The following is a 25534-nucleotide window of genomic DNA, read 5'->3' on the forward strand; positions in this document are numbered from 1 at the left end:
TTTTTGCCTTTCTAACATCTTTCAGTTTACTACTTTTCTTGTTATTTGTATACGTATAGTCGCAACAATGTAAATTGACAAATAAATGGATGACTGTAGCTTAATATTTACACTCCTGGGGCCCTTGCACAAAGCGATCGTAGGCTAAGTTGATTTTAATTACCATGGCAACATATGTTTTTATCATGTGCCGCAATGGTAGTTACAGTCGACTGAACCTAGCCATCACTTTGAGCAAGTGGCACAAACATTGTTCTCACCTACATTCATCCTCGTTGTTCACAATGGCCAATCTGGGCATGTAAAGAACTCGATGACAGCGGCTGATTTTTCCTTTGCTCACAACTTTCGCTATTTCTTTTGTTATTAGTCTTTTTTCTTCAAATAATGCGATTCAACGATGAGAACGCTAGTCTGCGAGGGTAATTTGGCATTTCATGACTTTAACTATCCATTCACTTACAAACAGTATATAGTATTTTACTTAATACAGTTTGTTTTGTTTCCTATCAAACCGCATTTCTTGGATTGTGTTTTCGATATAGACACTGGGGAGCGGAACGCGGTTCTGTGAATAAGTTGCATGATTCTCAATCACGAGGTGAGACCTCCGTGGCCGATAGGGTTAGCACGCCGGCGCAGAGCAATGACACAGGAGCCTCCCACCAATGCAGTAGCTGTGAGTTGAATTCCAGCTCATGCTGGCTTTCTCTTTGGTGGCCCGTGGGAAGGTCTTCCAGCAACTTGCGGATGGTGGTGGGTTTCCCCCGAGCTCTGCCCGGTTTCCTCCCACCATAATGCTAACCGCGGTGGAATAAGTGAAATACTCTTGCGTGCGGCGTAAAACACCAATCAAATAAATAATCAATCACGAGGCACGTGGGGAGTCTTTTTGACAATAATCGATTAATGTCTGATATTCATCTGGCAATTTGTGCTGCATAAAGGGTCGTTTCGTTTTTTTATCGCTAAGGGTAAAAAAAATTCTATTGTATCATGTGACCTTTCAAAAATGTTAGGCAACTAGTTCTGATCGCAGTTACGGTAACTTGGGCGTCTGAGAAATGGTTTCAAAAAAAGTAATTTAGAGTAGACGAACGATGGAGAAAATTGAGGATCTGAGTGGTTTGCAAGATGAGAAATTTTTGAAGGAAAGATGTGTCATGTAGGCCCTATTCCTCTGAAAGAAGGTGAGGCTGTGTTTGTTGTAAACAGGACGAAAAACACTGTGCCCAATAGGCCTACATGATTGTTCTTTCACACAAAGAAAGAACAATCATGTACTGAGTGTTTTTGCCGTGTCGTTTCTAACAGACATTATGAAAGCAGTCCATACCCGTATCTACTCACGGCGAGACAGGTTGTTAAGCATTTTTCACATGATAGTGTGTTTACCTTGGAAGCTGAAAGAATATGAACTCGAAACATGTCAGTCTATGTAGGCATAGCCAGCATGACACACGTGAGATTTAAGTTCGTCCCTGATATTACAGTTCGCTGGTTTCTTTTGGCACTCAGGACACTTTTATATATAAAACTGGGCATATAATTAACTAGTTCTTGAGTGTGCCAGTAAAAACAATCAAATAAATAATTTATGAACATGTAGAAAGAATCACCATGATGGAATAATAACAGTCGTACACTGATTAACCAAACTGAAAGAAAAGTTTTTGTTGTTGATAGCAGTGAGTTACCTCGACAGACTCCTGGTTAAAGATGCGAAGGGTTCAAGTCGTTTAGAGTGGTCTCCCCTTTGATGCACAGCTCTCGTTGTTTTAGAAGTATTCAACAGCTAAGTACATTTGCGGGACCGACAGGAAGAGGCTTGTGATCCACGCTGTCCACCGCTTACATCAACCAAAAATTCTACACACCATCATCTTTGTGTACATTTTCCTATTCTTGTACTAGCGGGTTGTATTTACGGAAACTGTGTTACCACAAATACAACAAAGAAAACAGTGTTGCTATATTTGACTGAAATAAATATGTTTTTAAATAAATTAAAGAAAAAAAATACACTAATTATGAAACAAAATCATAAATGTTTGCTTAGGGGTTCCGTAGAGCAAGTTAACAAGTTGACTGTACATCCAGAAAGAAGTCGAGTGGCATTTAATTTTTTGAAACTTGATTTATTCTTTTTGTAACCCCGGGACTGACCATTGGGCATACATAATTTATGTCACTCTTTACATTCGACATATACTATGGACGGCGGGGTTCGTTTGGTTGAGGCTCATAAATTTCATAATAAAGTATGAGCGCTTTTAACCTTAACTACACAGAACGTGAGAAGTAAAGTGCTTGGTCATGATAGGAACGACTGCTCTGGAAAGTACAGCATACTGCCCGCCCATTGAATGTCATTTTAATACCGATGTATGAGGCAAATCCTGGAATAAATAAAGTAAAATATACGCATCGAATTTAAGAAACGCTATTTTGTGCAGTACACAACAATTAGCGCATAAAAACCTCCGCTTTTTGAGTGTTTACGTTGAGGTTAGCGGTAAGCAGTCTTAGTGTGGTGAATCAGTCCCTTGAGGTCGGTCACAGTGTACTACAGTCATCTAGTCGGACAAGATTGACCTTTGGACCATAACATACATAACCTGTTCATTATTGGATCAAGTCAGTGTCATGTATTTTATAATAACTGAGGAATTTTTGAAGGATGTCCCGAATTTATGCCATAGCAGACATTCACACAGACCACAAGGACAACGTGAAGCATGTGAAGAGCTGGAAAAGGGAAAGATATGGCAATGACACGTTGATTTTAGCTGGTGATGTCACGGATTCGATCTCGCTGCTGGAAGAAACGTTATATGAGCTCACTCAAACTTTTCAGCAAGTTTTTTTCGTACCAGGTAAAATCCTGCGTGTTTGTGAGAGTTTATAAGAGGTATCGATAACCATATATAGCGTAAATTCTACACCAAACCCCAAACTATGGAGGAACAGAATGACATTGTCTTGCGGACTTTAATTGTTACGTACCTGTAACTTTATTCTCTCAGCATAGTATGAATAACAAGCATCGTGGAAATTTATTGTAATTATAAATTATTGTAAGTCATACATTCGAAAAGGGACATTCCTGTGCTTTGCTTTTAAACTTTTATTTAAAAACAGAAAGATATATAAATTAACACAATAATTTAAGTGATCGATATAAGTGAGAAAGGAAAAAAATAGCAAGGCACCTTATTTTTGAACATGTTGAAGGCCTTTGGTAAGTTAAATTGTTAGAAAGGATTTATGAAAAAAAGACAGTTAATAGGCCTAATTTGAGTGTTGATGTAAAGTAGGTAAATTCTACAGTTTTTGGCATAGTAATTCTGCGAAATTTGAGTACCGGTACCGGTATATAGGTAAGGATATTTGCAGTACTCCAAGTGCTTTATAGACCTATGTGCGATAATTGATTTAGATCAGTTAGGGATTTACAGGTAGAAAAAGTCAACAATTTATCCTAGTACCATAACCTTATAATTTAACTATGGCAGATTATGAAACACCACCTACAAATGCTAATGGGGCCTGTGTGACTCAGTTGGTTAGCGCGCTAGCACAGCGTAATGACCCAGAAGCATCTCACCAATGTGTTTGCTGTGAGTTCAAGTCTGTCTCATGCTGGCTTCCTCTCCGGCCATACGTGGGAAGGTCTGGCAGCGACCTGCAGAAGGTCGTGGGTTTTCCCCGGCTGTGCCCAGTTTCCTCCCACCATAATGCTGACTGCCATTGTATAAGTGAAATATTCTTGAGTACAGCGTAAAACACAAATCAAATAAATAAATGAATTATAATTATGCTCATGGATGACTAAACTTTCCTATAGTAGATTGATGTTAATCCTATTTAAGAAAGTATATTATTTCTGTTCTCTTGCAGGCAATCATGAACTCTGGGTAAAGAGTGGCAAGGAGAAGAACTCCTTCCAAAAGTTCCATGAAATCCGGCGCTTGTGTGACCGTTTGGGTGTGAAGACTCGCCCTGGCCGTGTAGCTGTGCTCGAAGGACAGGATGTCATGGTGGTGCCCTTGTTCTCGTGGTATACCACCCCAGAGGAAGATAGCATGGACACATTGTATGTCCGCCACCCCTCAGTCAGTGAAGATGTGGCCACCATGAACTTGATGTGGATGGACAACCACAACTGCGTGTGGCCAACTTTGTACGACTCCTACCCAGCTCAATATTTCTGCGAGCTCAATGAAGACGCTGTGGCCAGCTCTTACGATATCCCTGTGATATCCTTCAGTCATTTTATGCCCAGATCTGACCTCATCCTTCCGTCAGAGAAGGAAAATGCTGCTGTAATCATGGAGCGCACAAGCATGGGTCTGGAGCCGTCTCTACCACAGAACCAAGGTGCTCCAAGGTTTTTTAACTTCAGTCGTTTTGCCGGCTGCAAACAGTTAGATGTTCAGATTCGTCAGTTAGGATCAGTCATTCACTTCCATGGCCACCAGCACAGGAACAGAGACCGTGTGATTGATGGTGTAAGGTATATCTCCCACAGCCTGGGCTACAAACGGGAGCGGGACGAGGGGCTTTTATGGGGAATGTCACACTGGGGCGGCCCTCGCCAGATATGGCCCCTTGCGAAGTCTGACAAACCGTCTAATGGAGACACTGCCATTAACAAAGAACCAGAGATATCATAAGGTGCCCAAAATGTGGTGTGAGATTTGTGCCACAGTAATGATTTCTTGTTTTCAGTTTTGTACTGTGAAAGGCATTTCAGTAAGGTAGACAGGACTTGTCTTTTATATTTTAAGTGCTTTTTAGAAGCAGTTTTACCTGTCACCACTGCCTTATATGGAAAGTATAATACATGTAAATGTGATTCAAGACATTTGTGATCAAATACTTCAGTCTTTGAAAAAAGGCAATTTTTATAGTAGACTGTTCAAAGAAGTAATAATTCAGTTATTTTTAGAAAAAATTGAACAGCACAAATCTAAACCAATTTTTGTTATTATTTTAGAATAGCCCTAATAATTACCTTTCACAATATATCAATGTGCACGTTCAAAATCTGAATTAAAAGTTCTAAAAATTTTCTAAAGCAGGTCATATTATAAATTTTTCAAACTTAATCGATTTAACACTAAATGGTACCAGTATGAGTCTGATATTTACTGAAAGGCAATAATTTGAGCTATTCTTGGCAAATACATAAATTTTATTTGATTAGCGAATTCGATTTTTTTCCAAAACACTCCATACATTCTTGTTTAAAAAAAAATACACTTTATGATTTTCAAGGTTCAACTTGACATGATAAGTTTTATGGCTATTTTTGTAGTTCTAGATTATCTCCCTTTACATTCTTTCTCTTGCTCACATTGGAGTGCGGTGTCGCAAAGACACGAAGAAATTCACCTGACCAAACATGTGCGTGACGCCTGGCCAAATCTATTTGTCACACCTGGCCATGGCTAAGTCTCTGTGTTGCTAAACCTGTGTGACAAATGTGGCCAAAGCAAAGTGTCGCATGTGGTCCAACCCTATACTCCTTAAAGCGCAGGCATTGGTTTCTACCTTTGCTTTACATCACTGCCATCACTGCCATTTTTACAGAAATTTTTAACAACGCTGAGGTCACATCGGTCAAATGTGACAAATCTGATTTGATCATCCGTAGTTATCACAAAACACTCAGCAGTTTGTCACTGTTGAATAGCTTGCATGGAAGCAGAGGCATAGTTGGTGCTCCATTGTTCTGACCGCTGTACAAAGCACTCGCCATGCATTTGTTATTGACAGTATTCACAACCTACGTCTGTGGTCAGAGTTGTCAACAATCAGCTGTGAATTGAAGCTGTCTTGAAGACCTGGCACGAAGCGATTTTACACTTAAGTCAAAATTTCAGATGGCTTTAAAATAGTTATTTCCTGCGGAGCAAGGGCAAAATATTTGCTTGACAATGTAAATTTAGCAAAATCATTGCATAACAAATTTCAACCAAAATAACGGAAAGGAACGTACCAAGTTTAATGATAGAATTATGAGTCTAAGATTGGGTCGTGATCCCGGGACTAGGCGCCTGTTCATTGTATTGGTGCTAAATCATTCCAAATTACTGTCTCAAAATAGGTTTTTTCATGTTTCTTTTTTTTTAACAAGAAAACTTCGTGTACATGTACATTTTATCATTTGTGTGAGGAATATTTTACTGTGTCTAGAATCAGAGTGGACGTGAATTTATATCCACGTCTTTAATTACATTAAATGGACAAGTAAGTAAGATTTGCTGCTAAAATTAGTCCGCTGATGAAATTCCAGCAGCTCTTATAGTAGAATATATTTCTTCATAATTTAGAGGTTTCTCAAGAAAGTATGCTGTCGCTAAATACAAGAGTCATAATTGTTCAAAGTTAACTGATGCACAAGTAGTGTATCTCCAAAAAACGAAAGCCTCAAGTGGCCATCTAATGTCAGATGGCAAAGCAAAATGCTGAATTGAGTATTGAGCATTGAGCATAATGTGTCAAAATGAAGCTATAATTTTTCGGACTAACTCTACCTCTATTTTACGCGAAACTTGTCTACGGATTTACTAGGCTGTTCAAAAGGATGTTAGCCATTAAGCCTGGGTTAAATCCACAAATCCTTAGTTAACTTTTAACCTGGGTGACATTTACGTTGTTAATAGCAGTGTTGGCGCTAACATCCCGACCCTTGATTTTAAATTACACTAGTCTAGACCTATATATGTGTGTATATGTATACGTGTATGTGTCATACTCAAGCGCTTTAACATCTCATCAATAGGGACATACGTTAACTTTCAGTATGCTCGTTGTTGTTCCATGAAATGTAAATGCTATCACTCACTTACACTACTTGTATTTCTTGATTTCTTTGTTTGCTGTTTAACCTTGGCCGAGGTGGTTAGCGTGCCCGCGCGGCACAATGATTGACCCATGCTGGAGCCCCTCACCAATGAGTTCAAGTCCAGCTCATGAAGCAGCATGCGCTATTATCACAATCACTATACCGAACTGTCATTGGGCATGGTACAAAACATAGTTTGTAAGGGTTGAAATTAACAAGTATAAAGTTATCATTTGCAATGTAAAACATAATGTAATTGAGCTACGAGTATATACGTGGAATGATATTAATTAATGCAGCTAATCTGGTGTAAATCATAATAATCCAGTATTCTGATTATGTGATAATCCAGTGTTACGGTGACAGATTATATGATGGGTGGTATGCTCAAATTCAGGCGGTGAGCTACTTACTGTGGAAGTTTGATTCTTTATGGCTTTATGGATACGAAATGTATATGTACTAATTAACCTGGCAGGGACAAGAATCTTATTTTCTATATATGTACAGTTAATCTTACTTATTGATGTACACAAGAACTACTATTTCCTGCCCATTGTATTGGTTTGAACGTGGTTTATATGCGAATTTTAGTCGAGAGGGAAATTTATGACGTGCATTAAAGGTTTGTTTTATTTTAGTGATTTTATTTGATTTAGTTTTGAGATAATTTGGATGGATATTTATTATGGAATTTCACCAAACTCATAGAGTACCATGGCCTGTTTAACAAAGGAACTCAAACGGCTACTGGGGACCTCCGTGGCTCAGTTGGTTAGAGCGTTAGCGCAGCGTAATGACTCAGGAGCCTCTCACCAATGCAGTCGCTGTGAGTTCAAGTACAGCTCATGTTGGTCCCTCTTCGGTCGTACGTGGGAAGGTCTGTCAGAAACCTGCGGATGGTCGTGGGTTTCCGCCGTACTCTGCCCAGTTTCCACCCACCATAATGCTGGCCGCCGTCGTATAAGTGAAATATTCTTGAGTTACGGCGTAAAACACCAATCAAATAAATAAATAAATAAATCAGACGGCTACTTACTCATAACTAAAATAGCGACGTGGCAGTGGGACCGCATGGTCTCACAAAGCCCCTCTAAGCGTAATGTAATCTACTATCTAAATTAGCAACGTAGTGCTTATAGAACGCTGGGTGTGGTTTCACAAAAGATCTCAAAGGGCTACGTTCTCATAACTAGAATATAGCGACGTAGTGCTTATGTATTTTAAGCATTGGGCTGTTTCGCAAAAGAACTCAAAAATATACCCATAACTAAAATAGCAACTAAAACTAAAATAAAATAGCAAATGGGGGAAACAAAGGATTTGTAAATATCATTGGGGCCTTACATGTATATTAAAGATTATGACCAATCTAATTAAATACACACAGGGTTTCCAGGGCTTTTGTGAAACCAAACGATGCAGTTCATATTGGTATAGCTTTAAATAATTTTAACTCCTAGAGGGTCAACATTTTACGGGGCCTCCGTGGCTCAGTTGGTTAGCGCGCTAGCGCAGCGTAATGACCCAGGAGTCTCTCACCAATGCGGTCGATGTGAGTTCAAGTCCAGCTCATGCTGGCTTCCTCTCCAGCCGTATGTGGGAAGGTCTGTCAGCAACCTGCGGATGGTCGTGGGTTTCCCCCGGGCTCTGGCCGCCGTCGTATGAGTGAAATATTTTTGAGTACGGCGTAAAACACCAATCAATCAAAAAAAAAAAAAAAAAAAAATTTTACTTTAGACTTCAGCTTGAGACATTAAAATGGCTTGCTGCCAATACTCATTTGTACTTTCGACCTATACAAAACCAAAACAATTATTTCTCCCGTTAAAGTTTACTGATCATTTAAACGAAATGAGAATTTGAGCTATTTGAGCAACGTAGCAGCTTGCCCAAAATATTCTATAGTCCCACCTATGGAGTTGCGTGTTCGAATCCATCAGTCGGACGTTTGCCTGTTTTGTTCCCGTGAGAGCGTTGTTTTTCCTCAGTCGGACGTTTGCCTGTTTTGTTCCCGTGAGAGCGTTGTTTTTCCTCAACCCATCGAGACTGATAAATCTACACGGCGTAAAATACTGGACTTGTCGACCTGTGATACTTATTGTCGTCAAAGGCTTTGAACCAATGCGTGACTATATCAGTATGTCTTATGGGCAAATGATTATGTTTTATCGATCTATTCTGGCAAAAAAGGAAAGAAAAGAAAAAAAGAATGGGCTTATTATCCTTCTGTCATTAGCACAGTTGAAAATGCAGTTTTAAGAGTATGTTTGTACATGTACATGAATGTGAATAATTCGATAAGTACCTAAACATCATTGAGTATTGATGTTTGGAGACCACTGTCAGAATTTTTCAAGAAATATTATGTTTACAGCGTAATGTCGCATGAAAATTGCCATAAAAGCTCAAGAGATGTCTTATTCACAAGCCTGTCAAAACAATAACCTAGATGATCTCAATGGCCTTAAAATAAAAATAGGACGCAGAAAATAATGTTCTAATGTTTTAAGAAACTACGTCACGATTTTTGTGTTCATGTGGTATAAGTTTGGTAATCCTGGCTACATACAAACTTTCACAAAAGAGAGTGTTCACAAAGAAAACAAGGACGGACCGACGCCCACCGCTGGCTAATATTCCTAGGCCAAATTTGGCCGAGGGGTGAAAACACAACTGAGTCACCTCTTTTATCTTTAAGAGTTGGTACACGATCGTTGCAATAGTGCGTCTGTTTGTTATGGCCATCCCCGCATTGGCATTATTTGCGTTTCATTATTTTAGCGCATTGACGTTTAGCTCACCAAAAAGAAAAACTAACAAAGCTACTACTTCATATCTGTAATGATCCTCGGGGAATATTTACATTTCAAAGTATCGAATGTTGCCCAGTAAAAGAAGCATAAATGACCTAGGGGATCGGATACATCCGCCCCACGTATTTTGTGGGATCAAGGTAAACTTTTGTAGTTCATATTGGAGTTAATATATATATATTATATACGTTAGTGTAATACATATCTCTCAGGTCTATGTGGGCTATCCTGCAGCGTTCAAACCTGTACTTTTCTTACTTCATTCGCCACACTTTGTCTTCGAATTTGTTCATTGTCGCCCATCCCTGCTTATCTTAGAGAACATTTTTTCTTAAATGCACGAAATTCAACCGTCAGGCGCTTTGTGGTGAGACTCGCTAACAAGTCGACAGACGTGAGAGCTATTAGGACAAACTGGTCGTTATGATTTTTTTGCTATGAAAGTTCAGTACTGTCAAATACTGTTAAAAACAGTCTCTGGTAGGGCTTGAATCATGTCACGATTTGGTGTTTCACCGCAGCGCACTGTACCAAATGAACCACCGCTGTATGAAGCCACATGGAAACTCAGGTATGACTTGTTGATTCAAGAGACCGACGATTAACTTGTGACTCCGCGGAGATCGCACAGGTACGAGTTGCTGGTCACGTCTCTTAACACTAACACGGTAACCATGGATACAAGAGCGATCGATAGTACAGATACCTGTAGAGGACAGGTATGTTGAAACATCATTCTACGTTGCCATTCACTCCTTGTGGGACTGGCCAGCAGCCAGGACACAAATATCAACATTTGGTTACTTTACTGCGACGCTGTGCACAGGGTTGTGTTAGTTTAGGTTGACAGACTTTGCCTCTGTTGTCTTGGTGACTAGGTGCTGAGAGTAAAGGTGTCGAAGTCGTAGATCTGCATGGTGAGAAGGTCGTGTACATATACTGGGGAAGTGGAGGATATAGTCACCGTTTAGCAGAATGCCAAATATACACAGGATATTGATTTGAGTCACAAAGAACGCGTAGGGATGAGCTGGTCGAAGCTAAAGAACAAACAGTAGGCAACTAGCGTGTCTATATACAGTAGCTGCAGGTGCTGGTTTAGATGCTGAGCGCCCTTGGTGAAGTCGGAAATGGTAAACCACAAGAAGTTCCTGAGACAAAGGCTTCTAAAAGGTAAGCCAAAGTTAGTTCATTTGTTAATTGTTAATTTGAAATTGGACATACATATCCCATTGAAATATTACTGTAAAGTCCAACTAGTTTTTTCAAATCGAAAGTAGGGCAACAATCTTTGACTGCTAAAATCAGAAAAGCCATAACAATTTAATGTTAAACGAATTATGCACAACGATGGAAAAGGAGAAACCAGACAGGAATTTGATAATGACCCGTTTGTAGATCAGAAGACAAAACGAAACAGTGGAACCAGAAGGCTTTAGAATAGAGGAGGGCGAATTCCTGAAATGAAAGTCGGACAAGAATTTAATGATTAAACCATTTGAAACACAGTATGCTTCACAAAGAAGTATGAGAATATTCGTGAACTAAAATCCCCACCCATATTTCAGTAAATCATTTCAAGACCAGCAGGCTTTATATAAAAATAAAATTCCTGAGGAAAAGACACGAATCTGACAATAAACGATATGTAACCTTTCTAAGGAAAAGACACGAAATTGACAATAAATCATTTGTAGATCACAAGGCGTTAGAGTGAAACGAGGACAATTTCCTGAGGAACCATTTGTAGATTACAAGGCTCAAAATGAATCAGGGAAAGCTCTCTAAAGACTCGACAGTAAACCATTTGTAGATCACAAGGCTTCAAATGAATCAGGGAAAGCTCTCTAAAGACTCGACAGTAAACCATTTGTAGATCACAAGGCTTCAAAATGAATCAGGTAAACCTCTCTGAAGACTCGACAGTAAACCATTTGTAGATCCCACGGTTTCAAAATGAATCAGGGCAGCTTCTCTAAAAGCTCGACCGTAAACCATTTGTAGATCACAAGGCTTCAAAATGAATCAGGGAAACCTCTCTAAAGACTCGACAGTAAACCATTTGTAGATCACAAGTCTTCAAAATGAATCAGGTAAACCTCTCTAAAGACTCGACAGTAAACCATTTATAGATCACAAGGCTTCAAAATGAATCAGGGAAACCTCTCTAAAGACTCGACAGTAAACCATTTGTAGATCACAAGGCTTCAAAATGAATCAGGTAAACCTCTCTGAAGACTCGACAGTAAACCATTTGTAAATCACAAGTCTTCAAAATGAATCAGGTAAACCTCTCTAAAGACTCGACAGTAAACCATTTGTAAATCACAAGTCTTCAAAATGAATCAGGGAAACCTCTCTGAAGACTCGACAGTAAACCATTTGTAAATCACAAGTCTTCAAAATGAATCAGGGAGCTTCTCTAAAAACTCGACAGTAAACCATTTGTAAATCACAAGACTTCAAAATGAATCAGGTAAACCTCTCTAAAGACTCGACAGTAAACCATTTGTAGATCACAAGGCTTCAAAATGAAACAGGGAAACCTCTCTAAAGACTCGACAGTAAACCATTTGTAAATCACAAGGCTTCAAAGTCAAACAGTGGAATTAAAAAGCCATTAGTTTTGCATTAGGAGACAGATATTAAGATTTAAGGCTGGATTGTCTTTTAATACAACTTTGAACAACCGGTCCCAGATTCATTATCATGGGCGTGGATTGCAAGTTTGATTTACGGTTTTGGGTTAAAAAAGATTGAAAAAAGGGCAAAACTTTAAAAGGAGTTTCCTCTAATAAATCTCCCCTCCTATTAATGGCTGCTTCCAATGTTTCAGTGTGTTTAACCCAGTTCCATTTGCTAACTGAAATATATAAGGGATACATTGTCATTACTTCACCTGTATGCTTTTACTCTATTCGGATTCAACTGATCAGAATAAACCTTGTCTTATGTTATTTTTTGTGTAATATTTGTTAGTTCCTTTCTTTCTTCTAATGTTTATAACAACCAACAACTGAACATGCGTGGTTTATGAAAGTTTCATGACATACCTTTGAGCAGGATAAGCCTTATCCCTTGTATTTTACTTTTGATATAATGTTTGTTAGTTCCTTTCTTTCCTTTAATATTAGTGAACATATAACTGTATATCTATGATCAAAGTATATGTATGTACCATGAGATCATGATCAGAAATAAACATCAAATGAAATCAAACTTTCTCTCTTCACATATATATACCGGTACCGTTATATATACTTTCACGTTCACAAAATTACCTGTCGGAATTAAAGTCAATACCAGGTTATAGTCGGTGTTTAAAATATAAATAAACTCAATCTGGACCAGAAAAAAATCAATTTTGAGTTTCCGGATGTAAAAATTTGGACTTCTATGAATCCCTGAGGTATGATCACAACTTCAGCGGTCCCATTGTGCTATACATAAAGTTTCTGGAGCAAAAGTTCGACTGTCATTCAGTGGCATTCATCAAAAGTCTTACATCAAAGGTTTTCAATGTTTTATACATGTTACTGTGATAGCAGCACACCGTTTGATGTTTCTGGTAACAAGTTTAAAAAGGTTCAAATATACTTTGAAAACTGCCTTTGGCATTGTCGTATGTCTTAGGATTTTGTCCCCGAGTTGACTTTAAACAGATCTTCTTAGAGTGTGCGTGATTATGGGTCTATAAATGGATTTCATTATAATTATCAGACGGAAAAGTTTTTCAGAAGTGTGAACTATTTATGACCGTACAGTGACGGATTAATGTTTCTCTTTCTAGGGGCTTACATTTCAAGGAGATGCTAAACCACTGAACAAGCATTTCATCAACGGATGAAGAAGTCGCCGAAATGTCGGAAACAACAATCGCTTGGCGACCAGAAAACTGGACGGAGCCGATGTTTCCCGAACTCGACGAACCTGCCGGTGAGGACCCCGCCGTTTATCCTCTCGACATAGAGCAAATTTCTAAAGCCAGCAGTCTAATAATTATCCTGCTTTTCTCTTTGGTAGGAAACGGCCTGATTTTGGTGATAATCTTGAAGCATTCTCAAATGAGAACCGTAATAAATGCTTTCGTGTGTTCCTTGTCCTCCAGCGACCTTTTGGTAACATTATTCTGTATGCCGTTGATATTTACCGCTTCGGTCGTTCAACACTGGCCATTCGGAGAAGTGGTTTGTGCGTTGCATCACTACATCACATCGGCCTCAGCCGTGTTTACGTCACTAAACATGGTGTACATCGCCACCGACAGATATGTTGCCGTAGTACGGCCTTCACACTTGAAAATTGGAGGGCGATTAGCCGCCACGTTTATTATCATCGCATGGTTATTGGCGTTAGTCGTTTCCATTCCTTGGGATGTCCAGTCGGAACATTTGAGCCTTATAGCAGAACCAGAGACTGGAAAACAGACCGTAGTGTGTCGTAATTTTCTCCCGCCTCCGTCTAGAAATGAGATACATCGCTACATAGTAACAGTTACTCTGGGACAAGTTCTACCTCTCATATGCACCCTCTACTGCCTTGTGATAATATCTAGCAAAGTGTACTCTGTACATGTTAAGATAAGACCGTCTGTTGTGCCATTAAGCCATCTGCTGTTCCACTCTGAGATGCGAACAGCCACAACTGTGATCATCATGATATCCCTACACGTCCTGTGCTGGCTACCGTATATAGTGCTCACCGTTATGTCCTGTATTAGCAGTCTGTACCTTCCGGAGTTCTGGTACGACCTCGCCATTTGGCTCACCTGGGTTAACAAAGCCGTCAATCCAACAATATACGCACTGAGGAACAAGACTGTGTCCCAGTATTTTAGGGTATGTGTTTGTTGTTTTCGACGAAGGAAAGTTAGACGACCTGATATATACAAATGGACAGAGCAGCGCCCAAGAGCCACAAGCATTGCCTCTGAGAACAGGTTACAGCCTTACAGCCCCAACATCTTCTTCGCTCGTTCCAGTGTTGACAGTGACATTGCGCTGACATCCGCTTCTGGTGACATGAGGCAGTCCAGTATTTACTGATGTCATGGAAGACTATATACAGTAATCATACTGCGTATTGACAAACAGCAGACGTAACATGCTGTCACTATTTGGCGTATTGACCAACAGCAAGCATATTGTGTTGCGTGACGGCCTATTCAGAATCTGGCGTACTGACCAACAACAAACGTACCGCACAGTGAGACACAGGCGTATTGAAACGTTATTATTTTCTGAGATATGCTAGCGTATTTACCAACAGCAAACGTCGTGTGCTGTGAGACACTGCCGTCTTGACCAACAGAAATTATGCTGTGTTGTGAGACACCAGTGTATTGACGAACGGCAGACGTCGGGTGCTGCGAGACATCGTTAGTTCCTTTTTTTGGCGTATTGACCAACAGCAAGCATACTGTGTTGCGTGACACTAGCCTATTCGGACGCTAAGACATACCCCAAGAGCAAACGTTATGTACTGTGAGGGATACTAGCACGTTATGTGCTATAAGACTCTTGCGTATTGACCAAAAGTAAACATATGTGCTGTGAGACACTCGGGTATTGACCAAAAGTAAACTTTATGCGGTGTTAGACACTTGTGTATTTACAGCAAACCTTAGCACTACTACTAAAAGCCACTGGCGTGATATCAACAACTGATTTTGAAACCGCCATTGATTCACAAGAGAGCATGCAAACGTGTAAGGAAGTACCGTTAGTAATGCCCTATAGTGCCTTATAATGTCTAATATATGTGAAATAGAGGTATATTTACGATAGATAGAAGGAGAGACAATCAAGCGCTAATATTATCAACAAATGTCGTGTTTACAAAAAGCTTTGCTTTTACATCCTTAATTTGCTAACAAACATTTTTATTTTAAATTTATGAATGAAACAGTTGTTTTAATTAAGTAATAATGCATATATTATAAGTTATATAATCATTGATAACAAAGCGCTAAAGTATAGAGCGAATGCACCATATGTTTGTTGTTATAGCTTTGTTTTATGTTGAAGAACGAATACCAGGCCATATATGCTACATGTGGGGGTTGTTAGTATTGCTGTATTTTGAAGGAAGAATACCAGGCTACATGCTATGTCTGGGTTGTTATTATTAGGGACTGTGGAGAAAGGAAATCAAGTCATACACCATAAATAGGTTGTCAGTATTGCTGTATTTTAAAAGAACAGATGTCAGAGCATGCACCAAGTCTGGGTTTAGTAGTCTTTCTTTTCGGCTATAATCCACCATACTCACCACCAAAGTTGTCTTTCGTTGATACAGTGACATTTCTACATATCGACATTTCGGGCTTTCATATTATTACAAAGAAAATGCAGTTGGATTATTCTTCCCCAAACATGAAAATTCCACAAGCTTACACTGGAGAAGAAGACATTCATAGCCTAGGATGGCGTCAAGTTATTGGTATGGTTGATAATGTGCGCAGTGTGCTTTGGCACATGGTGGCAACTGTTACGTAATCTGTGATCGACTTAATACTAAAATAAACTATATAAATGTATCAGATAAAGGGTCATTAATCGCTCTCTAGGAATATAATTTATCCCTCTCAGCTGTATTATCTCACGACCGGTTTATCTTCAAACTTCGATGTTCACTCACTCAGTCACTGGATGCTAGGCCGGAAATTCCATAATCAAAAAACAATGCAGTGGGTTTATATGTAGATAATGCGTCAAGTTCGTTTAACCGCCTGGGGCGCTAAGCCCATTATCCAACATACCACTTCTTTCTGAATAATTATGATGTTACACGAGACAATGCTCAGGAAAACAAGTTTAGCGTTATCACTTCGAAAAAGTATTCCAGATGAATTTTTTTCATTACAATAAACAGCGACGTCCCAGGTATCGATGGATACAACTTGTGGTGTCACTGCCGAACGGCAAGTTTTTTTATCGACGATGACTGATTTTACTTTTACAGTTGAATTGGGGCGACAAGTTAAACAAACGCAGACAACAGTATTTCTGTCTTGTGAAGAATGCATATCAGATTATTCATCATATATTGGTTATCAATGTTCTGAAGAACAGATGTCAGATCATGCACTGTGTACGGGTAGTTAGCACTGCGTTATTGTGATGAACGCAATATCGGACCATACATTATGTATAGGTAGTTAGTATACGCGTTATTGCTATGAACGCAATATCAAACTAAACATTTCTGAACATACAGAAAGGAATCTGTAAAATAATATTAGCTGGTGCTGAGTATGTAATGTAAGAATGTGATTCATGAAATGATGAACATAGCCTGTAACGTCGTAAAGAACAGATTAATCATCGATTAAAATCCTTATTGATAGTTAACTATGCATTGTTAGAATACGCAAACATGCTGATATCAGTATACTGATACCTTAATCTTGTATTCTTATTGGATCAACCTCCTATTCTTATCTTCTAAAGGGATAAATTATGCATGTGTGTATTAAATGTATATACTTTAATATATGTGATCTTTCTGCAGCCGGGCTCTGTGTGCTTATCTCGCCCCACCCCTTAATGGAATAAAGGAGTCTTCACACAGTAACGGCAAATTATTCTGTTTGACTACTATTCAAAGCCGCCAACATTACGTTTGCCAGGCATATATATCTTAGGGTAATATCAATAAATGTAAGTGCCACATCTACAACGTAGATTGGTGACTGCCGATGTATATGTATCGACAATCACTTTAACTTCTTCGGTGGCCCAGTGGTTAGAGCGTCCACCTCAAACGCGGGGACTAACGCCGAAGACTTAGTTGGTAGAACGTCCACTTCGGGGGCAGTAGCTCCAGGGTCAATCCTGGATCGGATCACACCTAAGACATATTCTTGAGTACGGCGTAAAAACCAGTCAAATAAATAAATCAAGCTTCCTCGCTTGACGTTCAGCATTAAAGTGATAGTACAACGACTGATTAACCTGTTTCAGTTTAGTGGCTCGGGTTGTGCGACTTACTTACCTTCGCTAAGTCGTATCAGTGAAGCAGCACTAGATAAAAGAGTGATGGAAATCCGTCCTACAACAATGAGGCACATTACAGCCACATGCACTCTAAGGACTCCTTCGTCGTCATATGACTGAAAAATTGTTAACTACGATGTTAAACCCTTAGCACTCACTCACTCATTCAAAATCGGGAGACCTGGAATCAAACCCAGATTTCCTCATACCAAAGACTTTAAAAACGGTACTTTTTGCTGGCTCGCTTTACGCTGAGCACCAATAGGTTTTAGAGTATCTAAATAGTACTTTTTTACCCGGTGTCGGTATAAGACAAATTATATGTACGGGCTTAAATACCCAATTATTGTAAACACTCTTTGCTCCGGCCGTATGTGGGAAGGGCTTCCAGCAACCTGCTGATGGTCGTGAGCACGGTTTCCTCCCACCAGTAATGTTATCCGCCGTCATTTAAGTGAAATATTACTGCGTGAAATTAAGTGAAATAGTACGGCGCAAAACACCAATCAAATAAATAAACAAATGCTAAATACTCCTTGGAATTGGGCTAACATCCAACAGGCCTCAACGCTCATATTAAATGATGAATTTGGTTATATATTTTAAAAGAAACGACAGCCAAAGGCCAACTTTGAAAGAAAGACATTTGTTTGTTTGTGTGACGTGGCACAACTGAGAAGCCAAATCGCGCACACTGAGATAATCGAAAGCGCCGTCAAGTTAAGTTAAGAGGTTAGTCACTTACCTGACGAATGCGGATGGTCGTGAGATTTTTCTGTCTTTAATGTTATCGAGGCATTCGTGGCCACAGCGCTAACAAGTCTCTTTGATTGATTTATCGCACAGTTCGTCGCAGAACGCTAATTGTCTTTCACTAAAATGACACATGCACAATGAGCTCACCATATATGTGCGTCAAAATCTGTCTTACATAAATGAGGGACAGTCCGCCAGTTACTTGGTAAATGCCATTGGAGCACTCAAGTCTCCCTGGTTTCCTCTATTTATGACTGACTAGAGTAATGAAATATTCTTCAGTTCGGCAATATACATTTAAAAAATGAAATATATTTATGCAGTGGTAAGGTGTTCCATGTGTTAAAGAAGAATTTTGTGATGTTGCGTAACAGAGATATGGCAGTCCAAAGTAAGGAAAATCGCCCACGTTGAGAAACGCGCCGCCATGTTATGAATTTTAACCAATCAGGAGCAATTTATTTCTAAAACCCGAAAACACTGCCGTTGTAAAAGTTGATTAAAGTTGATTAAAAGTGTTTCCAAGTACGTCAGGACAAAATGGCTGCGGTCTGTATTCCGAAATAACTACGGGTATATTATCTCTTGTCATTTCTTATAAAAAACAATGATTTAATCAATCCAACTAAAAATGGCTTGCATTATTTACTGTGACACCACTAACGAGTACCAGATAATGTTTTTTACATCATATTATTAAGCGCTTAGGTTCGTATCATAATAAAACGTGTTAGGTGTTAGAGACATTCGACATTCAAGATATAGCCAATGAGCATTCAAGTTAGAGGCAGTCATGACATAATAACGACAGTGACAGTGAGCAGTGAAAATAATAACGACAGTGACAGTGAGCAGTGAGTTGTGACAGTGAGCGTCGACAACGAGCAATGACAGTGAACAGGGACAGTGAACAGCGAGCTCTTTCTGTGAGCCGTTATTGTGAGCAGTGACAGTGAGCAAGCTGTATATAAGAGCAAACTGATAATTAATACAGGTCTATATATTCCTTATTCCGTGTAATTAACAACTTAATGTACAGTCCGACACTATGGCCAAATGTTTCATTTCCGGTAATTAACTTACATATGAGGACAACTTTTTAAATATTATCCATCGATCTATCATCTATATTCGATCAGAAAAAGTTAGTAACGTGATCATGGCAGATCAGTGAGAGAGAAAATACACATTGTACAGGTCAGGTTGAACCCGCTCTTGTATTATATATGTGCTACACGAATCGTAATCCGGATGAATGGAGACTTATATCAGCAAGTCAGTCACGAGTATTTACTAATATGGTATACTTAGCCAAAAATAGCCAATCTAAATACATACATGCATGTAATTAATACAAGGCCAAGGATACATTTTCCACACAACATATACTCTTTGGCACATGACACGGAATCACGTGTTTTCTTCCTGTGGGTGGCTTATATACCACTAAAAACAGTATCTTTCACCTAGGGTCTGTTTTTTTTTTTAAAATAAAAATCATGGCTAAATGGCTTGTAACCAGGTAACTATCAAGACGCTATTACTTTATAAATTTCGAGCTCAGCTGCATGACATTTAAAACTATTTTATTCATTTATTTGATTGGTGTTTTACGCCTTACTCAAGAATATTTCACTTATACAACGGCGGCCAGCATTATAGTGGGAGGAAACCGGGCAGAGCCCGGGGGAAACCCACGACCATCCGCAGGTTGCTGTCAGACCTTCCCACGTACGGTCAGAGAGGAAGCCAACATGAGCTGGACTTGTACTCACTGCGACCGCATTGGTGAGAGGCTCATGGGTCATTACGCTGCGCTAACGCGCTAACCGACTGAGCCACGGAGGCCCCTTTTAAAACTATTGACCTAGGTTTAAGTTTCATTAAACGACACAAAGGAAAACTGACACAAAGCTAAAACATGAGAGGTTCTGCGTTGATTGATCCATACAACAACCAGTTGGATTCTTTTGACAAGCATGGCAAAGTGAGTTACGTAAAATCGCGCTGCCACCAGCCTTTCCAATTACAGTCAAATGTCAAGGAAACCACACAAAATAAATGTCATGGAAAAAGTCTGAACAACGACTCGAAATAAGCCGATTGTTTTCATAACTGTCAAACAAATATACCAGCTACTATTTCACATCAGAATTATGTGAGTTATTTAATAATACAAGTACATGAATGTGAAACCTAAAGGAGCTATATTTGGTCATACGAATATTCTCTTTGTCCGCTGCCGATATGTTTGACACCTAGCAATTTTGTCTGCACCATCTAAAATCATTATTTGAAGACCGACCGAGAGTTGTCCTTGTACGTGTGTATGTGCAATATCTGTATCCACTCACTATTTGTTAATGTAATGCAATCACTGTGGGACAAACATGGAATGGATGGGTTCCATCTGGCTGATTCGTTCAATAGGAGTTTTTTTTAGAATGCTGAATAAACACTGACTTAAATGACGAACCGTGGCAACGTTATTCACCGATGTGACAAGGTCGGCGTTTATATTCCTCCCACCCTTGCTTGTGAACCTGCTGAAACCCTCTCGCTGGTATATACACAGTTATTAAGTGCAATCAGCTTACAGGTTGCAGATCATGAATATATAACTAGACACTAGACGATGCAGTGAGCAGGCCGAGTAATCTATCACGTGTCGGAAGTCTAAGCTACAGCGTAACCGCTAGACCAAAGACAACCTTGATATACAAACTCAATGGAGAATCTGTCCCGACTAAAGTATTTAGGTCCTAAATTGTCCACTCTTGTCTTTGCGACGAATGACGTTAAAATCGCTTGCAAATTGGTAAATGTGTCACTCAGGCATTGCAAGATTTTGTTTCTTTGTTCTATAAAAATTTAACGTCATCTTCTTTAGGTCCTATCACGGTATTCTCTGACCGCTTCGATGACCTAATTGTTTCGAGACTTTAAAAATTGTACTTGTTGCTACCTCGCTAGGCGCTAACTGAGAGGCTAGAGCAAGGAATCGGGACTGGTTGGCCCGGTGTTAGTATGATGTGACTAGGTGGGGGTGTCTTCGGCATGATACATCGGTGATGGCAGCACTTTGGCGGCATGGACTCGCCCTACTAACAAGACGACATAGTATATGTACACACACGTAATGACTTCAGTCATATGACTGAAAAATTGTTAAGTACGACGTAAAACCATAAGCAAACATACATACATACATACATACATACATACATACATACATACGATAGTGTCTCCTTGTTGCTTCACTGCTTCAGTTTGAAGATGAGAATTAAAACTTATTCCATTATCGCAACCTGATGATTAAAGGCCGGCAGCGTAATGACCCAGGAGTCTCTCACCAATGCGGTCGCAGTGAGTTCAAGTCAAGCTCATGCTGACTTCCTCTCCAGCCGTACGTGGGAAGGTCTTTCAGCAACCTGCGGATGGTCGTGACTTTCCCCCCGGGCTCTGCCCGGTTTCCACCCACCATAATGCTGGCCGCCGTCGTATAAGTGGAATATTCTTGAGTACGACGTAAAACACCCATTAAATAAATAAATAAAGTAAAGGCCGATTCTTAAGTTTCCGGCCCATTTATGAACAACCTAACAGCGCAGATTAGGACTTTTATCGGTCATGTCGCGTGCAAGGGTGATTCTTCTAACAAACGATACCCTGAGATGATAGTTAGTATAAAATGCTAAATCTTAAGTATATAGTATATACCTTATTCGATCATCACGGGCGTCTTTCGCCAATATGGCGTACGTTACCCATAAGTTCCATCAATGCTGGTGAAAGTTCATGTTTCACGTTGTATGCATGTACGAGAATAGTCCTAGTTAAACATCAGTTAAGTAAATCATCTTTTACTGGTATCTGATGTGTATCTATAGATCTACGCACATTACAGATATTGCTCCTCAAATCTCATCAGTACTAACACAAAAGTGAAAATCGAAATGTTTGTCTGCATGAATTGGTACAAACGGAGAGCATTAGCCACTGCATATTAAAGTCAGTTAAGCACACACATGTATGGTGTTCAGAAATCAGCCCGGAAAAATATATTTAGCCGTGTAAGTAGACAAGGCACGCATGAAAAACATTTAGATGTGGATCGATTATAGTTCATTTAATACAATTATGCACTGAAATTGTTCTTACCTCTGCTAAAAGCATGTTATGGAACATGATGGGAATTCATTTCTGTTAAAACCCTTATTTTCTTTCAGGGCCTATGTTTGGTCTTTATCATATGTTCAAGGCAGTAATCAGATGGACTGTATAGAGTGGTTTTCCTTCTGTGTACCAAACACCTTGGTTCTGCTGCTATCAATCCGTTACATATATAGTGATAAATTTTTCTTCATTCTACGCAACATATGTGTATACACGAAAGTGGTGGAGAAAGGCATACATGCGCTGAAGTCCCTGTACCTAATACACCTCAATATAATCATTAATTTTATATAACTGTGAAGTCTATTTTTATTCGAAAAAAACCTGTCCTTTGATAAACCTCGGTCACAAAACTTTGTTAATTAACTCTACAGTGTCGAGATTTCCAATCATATACGGGTTCTGTATATGTCATTTGTTTGTTTGGTTTTTTGTTTTTTCGTTCAGATCCACTCTTCCAGCATCTCACACGTTTTCCAATAAAGTCCTGTGAATGTGACGGCATATAGATTGTATAGGATTACTAGTCTCTAGTTAACACGCTGGCTAAGCGGTTCGATACTAGACAGCCAATACCTGGATCGCTCCCAGGAAGAGGTCATTTATCCAAGACACGTTCACAGCCCTAATTACTTCGCCACAGATTGCATTTGTACATAACAGGTATTTGCACATATGATTTAGAAAAAGAAGCTGTGGAATAATTAATGGGCAGAAGTAACGTAAACTGTTTGCTCTGCGATCATGTTCTCAGTGGAGTAACAAAACCATGTCCATGACGCTTTCCGATGGAGCTAACCAGGCATGCGTAGATGTGTATGACAGAAGCACTACGAGTAATCGATATTTCATATCACGGCCAAAATACATATGTATATTTTTTCTTATCTGTTAACAACGGAAAGGTTTACATCAGGTCATATAAATTATCGATTCAACATACTCCTCCTGTATTTCCCAGTTAATGTAACAATTGATGGTACCTTGGGTGCTTTACGGCTATCACAATGAACATTTCCGCTCTGCTGTTGCCACAGTGCTTTAGACATAGATAAATGCGCGCCCCCTTTGGCTGATCTCCCCCCTTGGCCTCTGTGATCCAAGACCACTTTGGAATGTAACACGCTCATAATATTTGCCATCGAATCGGCTCTCTTGTAGAGCTCTTTTGCACGCTGTTCATCCTTGTTTGAAGAATTAGTTTTCCTGGAAAATGTCACCCTACCGGAGCTTTTATCAGGACGTGAAACATTTTTCTCAAGGGCTACATAACTCTCCAAGTCCTTATCTTCTCCGTTGATGTTTGCAGCACCATGGGCGTGTGTAGAAGGGACAGTAGTCTCTGTGATGTCCCTGTCAGGTATCACACTATCTCTGTCGGGAGCGTTTCCATCGCCATTATGGATTTCTGAGGACACTGATAAAATGTTAAGGTTGTCCTCATCAGTTTGAGAGTCCTTGACAATATTTGAAAACAAGGCTATCATTTCTTTGGTTGCCTCATTGCCCAACACCATCCGGGCTCTGTCTAGCAGCTCCTGGGAGCTAAGGTCCAAAACGTCAAACATTTGTTTCCCCTTTTGTCTCTCCTCTCTCTCAATGAATCTCCTGTAAAGCCTGTGGAGAGATTTTACCACGTGATCAGCGCGTCTCACAAAGTTAGCACCATTGTTTTGTGATTTGGGCTTCACGGCAGACACTGCTGCCTTCAAATAAAACTTTCTGTCCGTCTTACGCGAGGAGGAAGAGAAACGGTGTGGAGAAGGTAACGTGGTGGAATTGTACATTAAGCCAGGGGAGGCAACAGCCATTGCAGAGCTGCTCATCTTTGGAAAAAAAGAAAGATTGGGGCGGCTTGACCTGGCTGATCGCTCAGAGTAAGGAGTGTACATTAAATCTGATGCAGATCCACAGCCTGACGGAATCCTCGACGTATACATTTGCTTGGGTTCAAGAGACAAATTTTCTTGATATCTTTCCCTCATCCGCCTCAATCGTTCTGTCTCTCGCTGCAATCCTTTTTCGATGGTTGGCGTTTTGATATGTAAAACTCTCAAACTTTCTCGAAGACTCCATTTTTCGTGGTTTCTAACTCTTTCACTAGCTGTTTTTGCGCGATCCAGGTACTTGCTCAGCTGGTCCAAATGGCGTTGCTCTCTGGCGTTTATTTCTCGAGTTCTTAGGTATTCCTTGGCATCTAGAATGACAGAACTGTTGGATATGGACGAGTCATGGTAAAGATGCCCCAACTCTGGCATAAGACTCATTGTCTTTACGTCCTGGTAGTAAACACCTCAAGTCCACCTTCGACGCAGGTAGGCAAAGTGACACCTCCTTTCTAGAACACATAAGGGTGTGCAACAGAACACAATAACTTAGGCTTAGGAATGACACTGATTACTTTTTCAGTACATATGTACATGCAGGCCTATATATATATATATATATATATATGTATGTATATACCTGTTCCATTGACACGAAGATGTCAACGGCGTCAAAAACGCTCTATCACTGGGTCAAAGCTTTTCAAACTTCGCGACATTAAACACCATCAATTAGTCCTGGAGTCAGTCTCACCTGTCGTACTTTAGACTTTTTTCCTGGCTAATTGAAGAGGTATGAGGCTTTTTTCAACCCGGACTTGGCTCTGCATACCAGGCACGTGGGATACTGACGCTCGTTAGTGAATACTACGAGCTCACTCTTGACACTTACCATTCATTATTCAACCTGGTAACACTGCACAACGTCAGCCAGGGCGTGAATAGATACTCGAGACTTTTAAACCTCGTGTACACACAGGACACGATTTGTATGGCTTTCAGAGTGTACGCTAATGTAAAACCTTTTTATCCTGTGTTCAAAACACCGTTTATTTCCATCTCCGCATTGTATATAGACCTATTATAAATAATAGGTAATGGGGCCATGCC

At 39.7% G+C, this 25534-nt stretch overlaps 2 protein-coding genes across 2 annotated transcripts; both read left to right on the top strand.

Annotated features, from left to right (window-relative positions):
* Window positions 1-2619: 2619 nt before the first annotated feature.
* Window positions 2620-7104, top strand: LOC135468427 (acyl-carrier-protein phosphodiesterase PptH-like). Its single transcript, XM_064746685.1, has 2 exons — window positions 2620-2876; window positions 3901-7104. The coding sequence occupies exons 1-2, from the start codon at window positions 2681-2683 to the stop codon at window positions 4674-4676; spliced, it is 972 nt and encodes a 323-aa protein (XP_064602755.1). The 5' UTR covers window positions 2620-2680; the 3' UTR covers window positions 4677-7104.
* A 6809-nt stretch (window positions 7105-13913) lies between these two features.
* Window positions 13914-14714, top strand: LOC135467075 (G-protein coupled receptor 135-like). The gene has a single exon (XM_064744834.1). The coding sequence runs from the start codon at window positions 13914-13916 to the stop codon at window positions 14712-14714; it is 801 nt and encodes a 266-aa protein (XP_064600904.1).
* Window positions 14715-25534: the final 10820 nt, after the last annotated feature.

This window comes from Liolophura sinensis, chromosome 6 (genome assembly GCF_032854445.1).
Source record: "Liolophura sinensis isolate JHLJ2023 chromosome 6, CUHK_Ljap_v2, whole genome shotgun sequence".
Classification (NCBI taxonomy): Eukaryota; Metazoa; Mollusca; class Polyplacophora; order Chitonida; family Chitonidae; genus Liolophura; species Liolophura sinensis.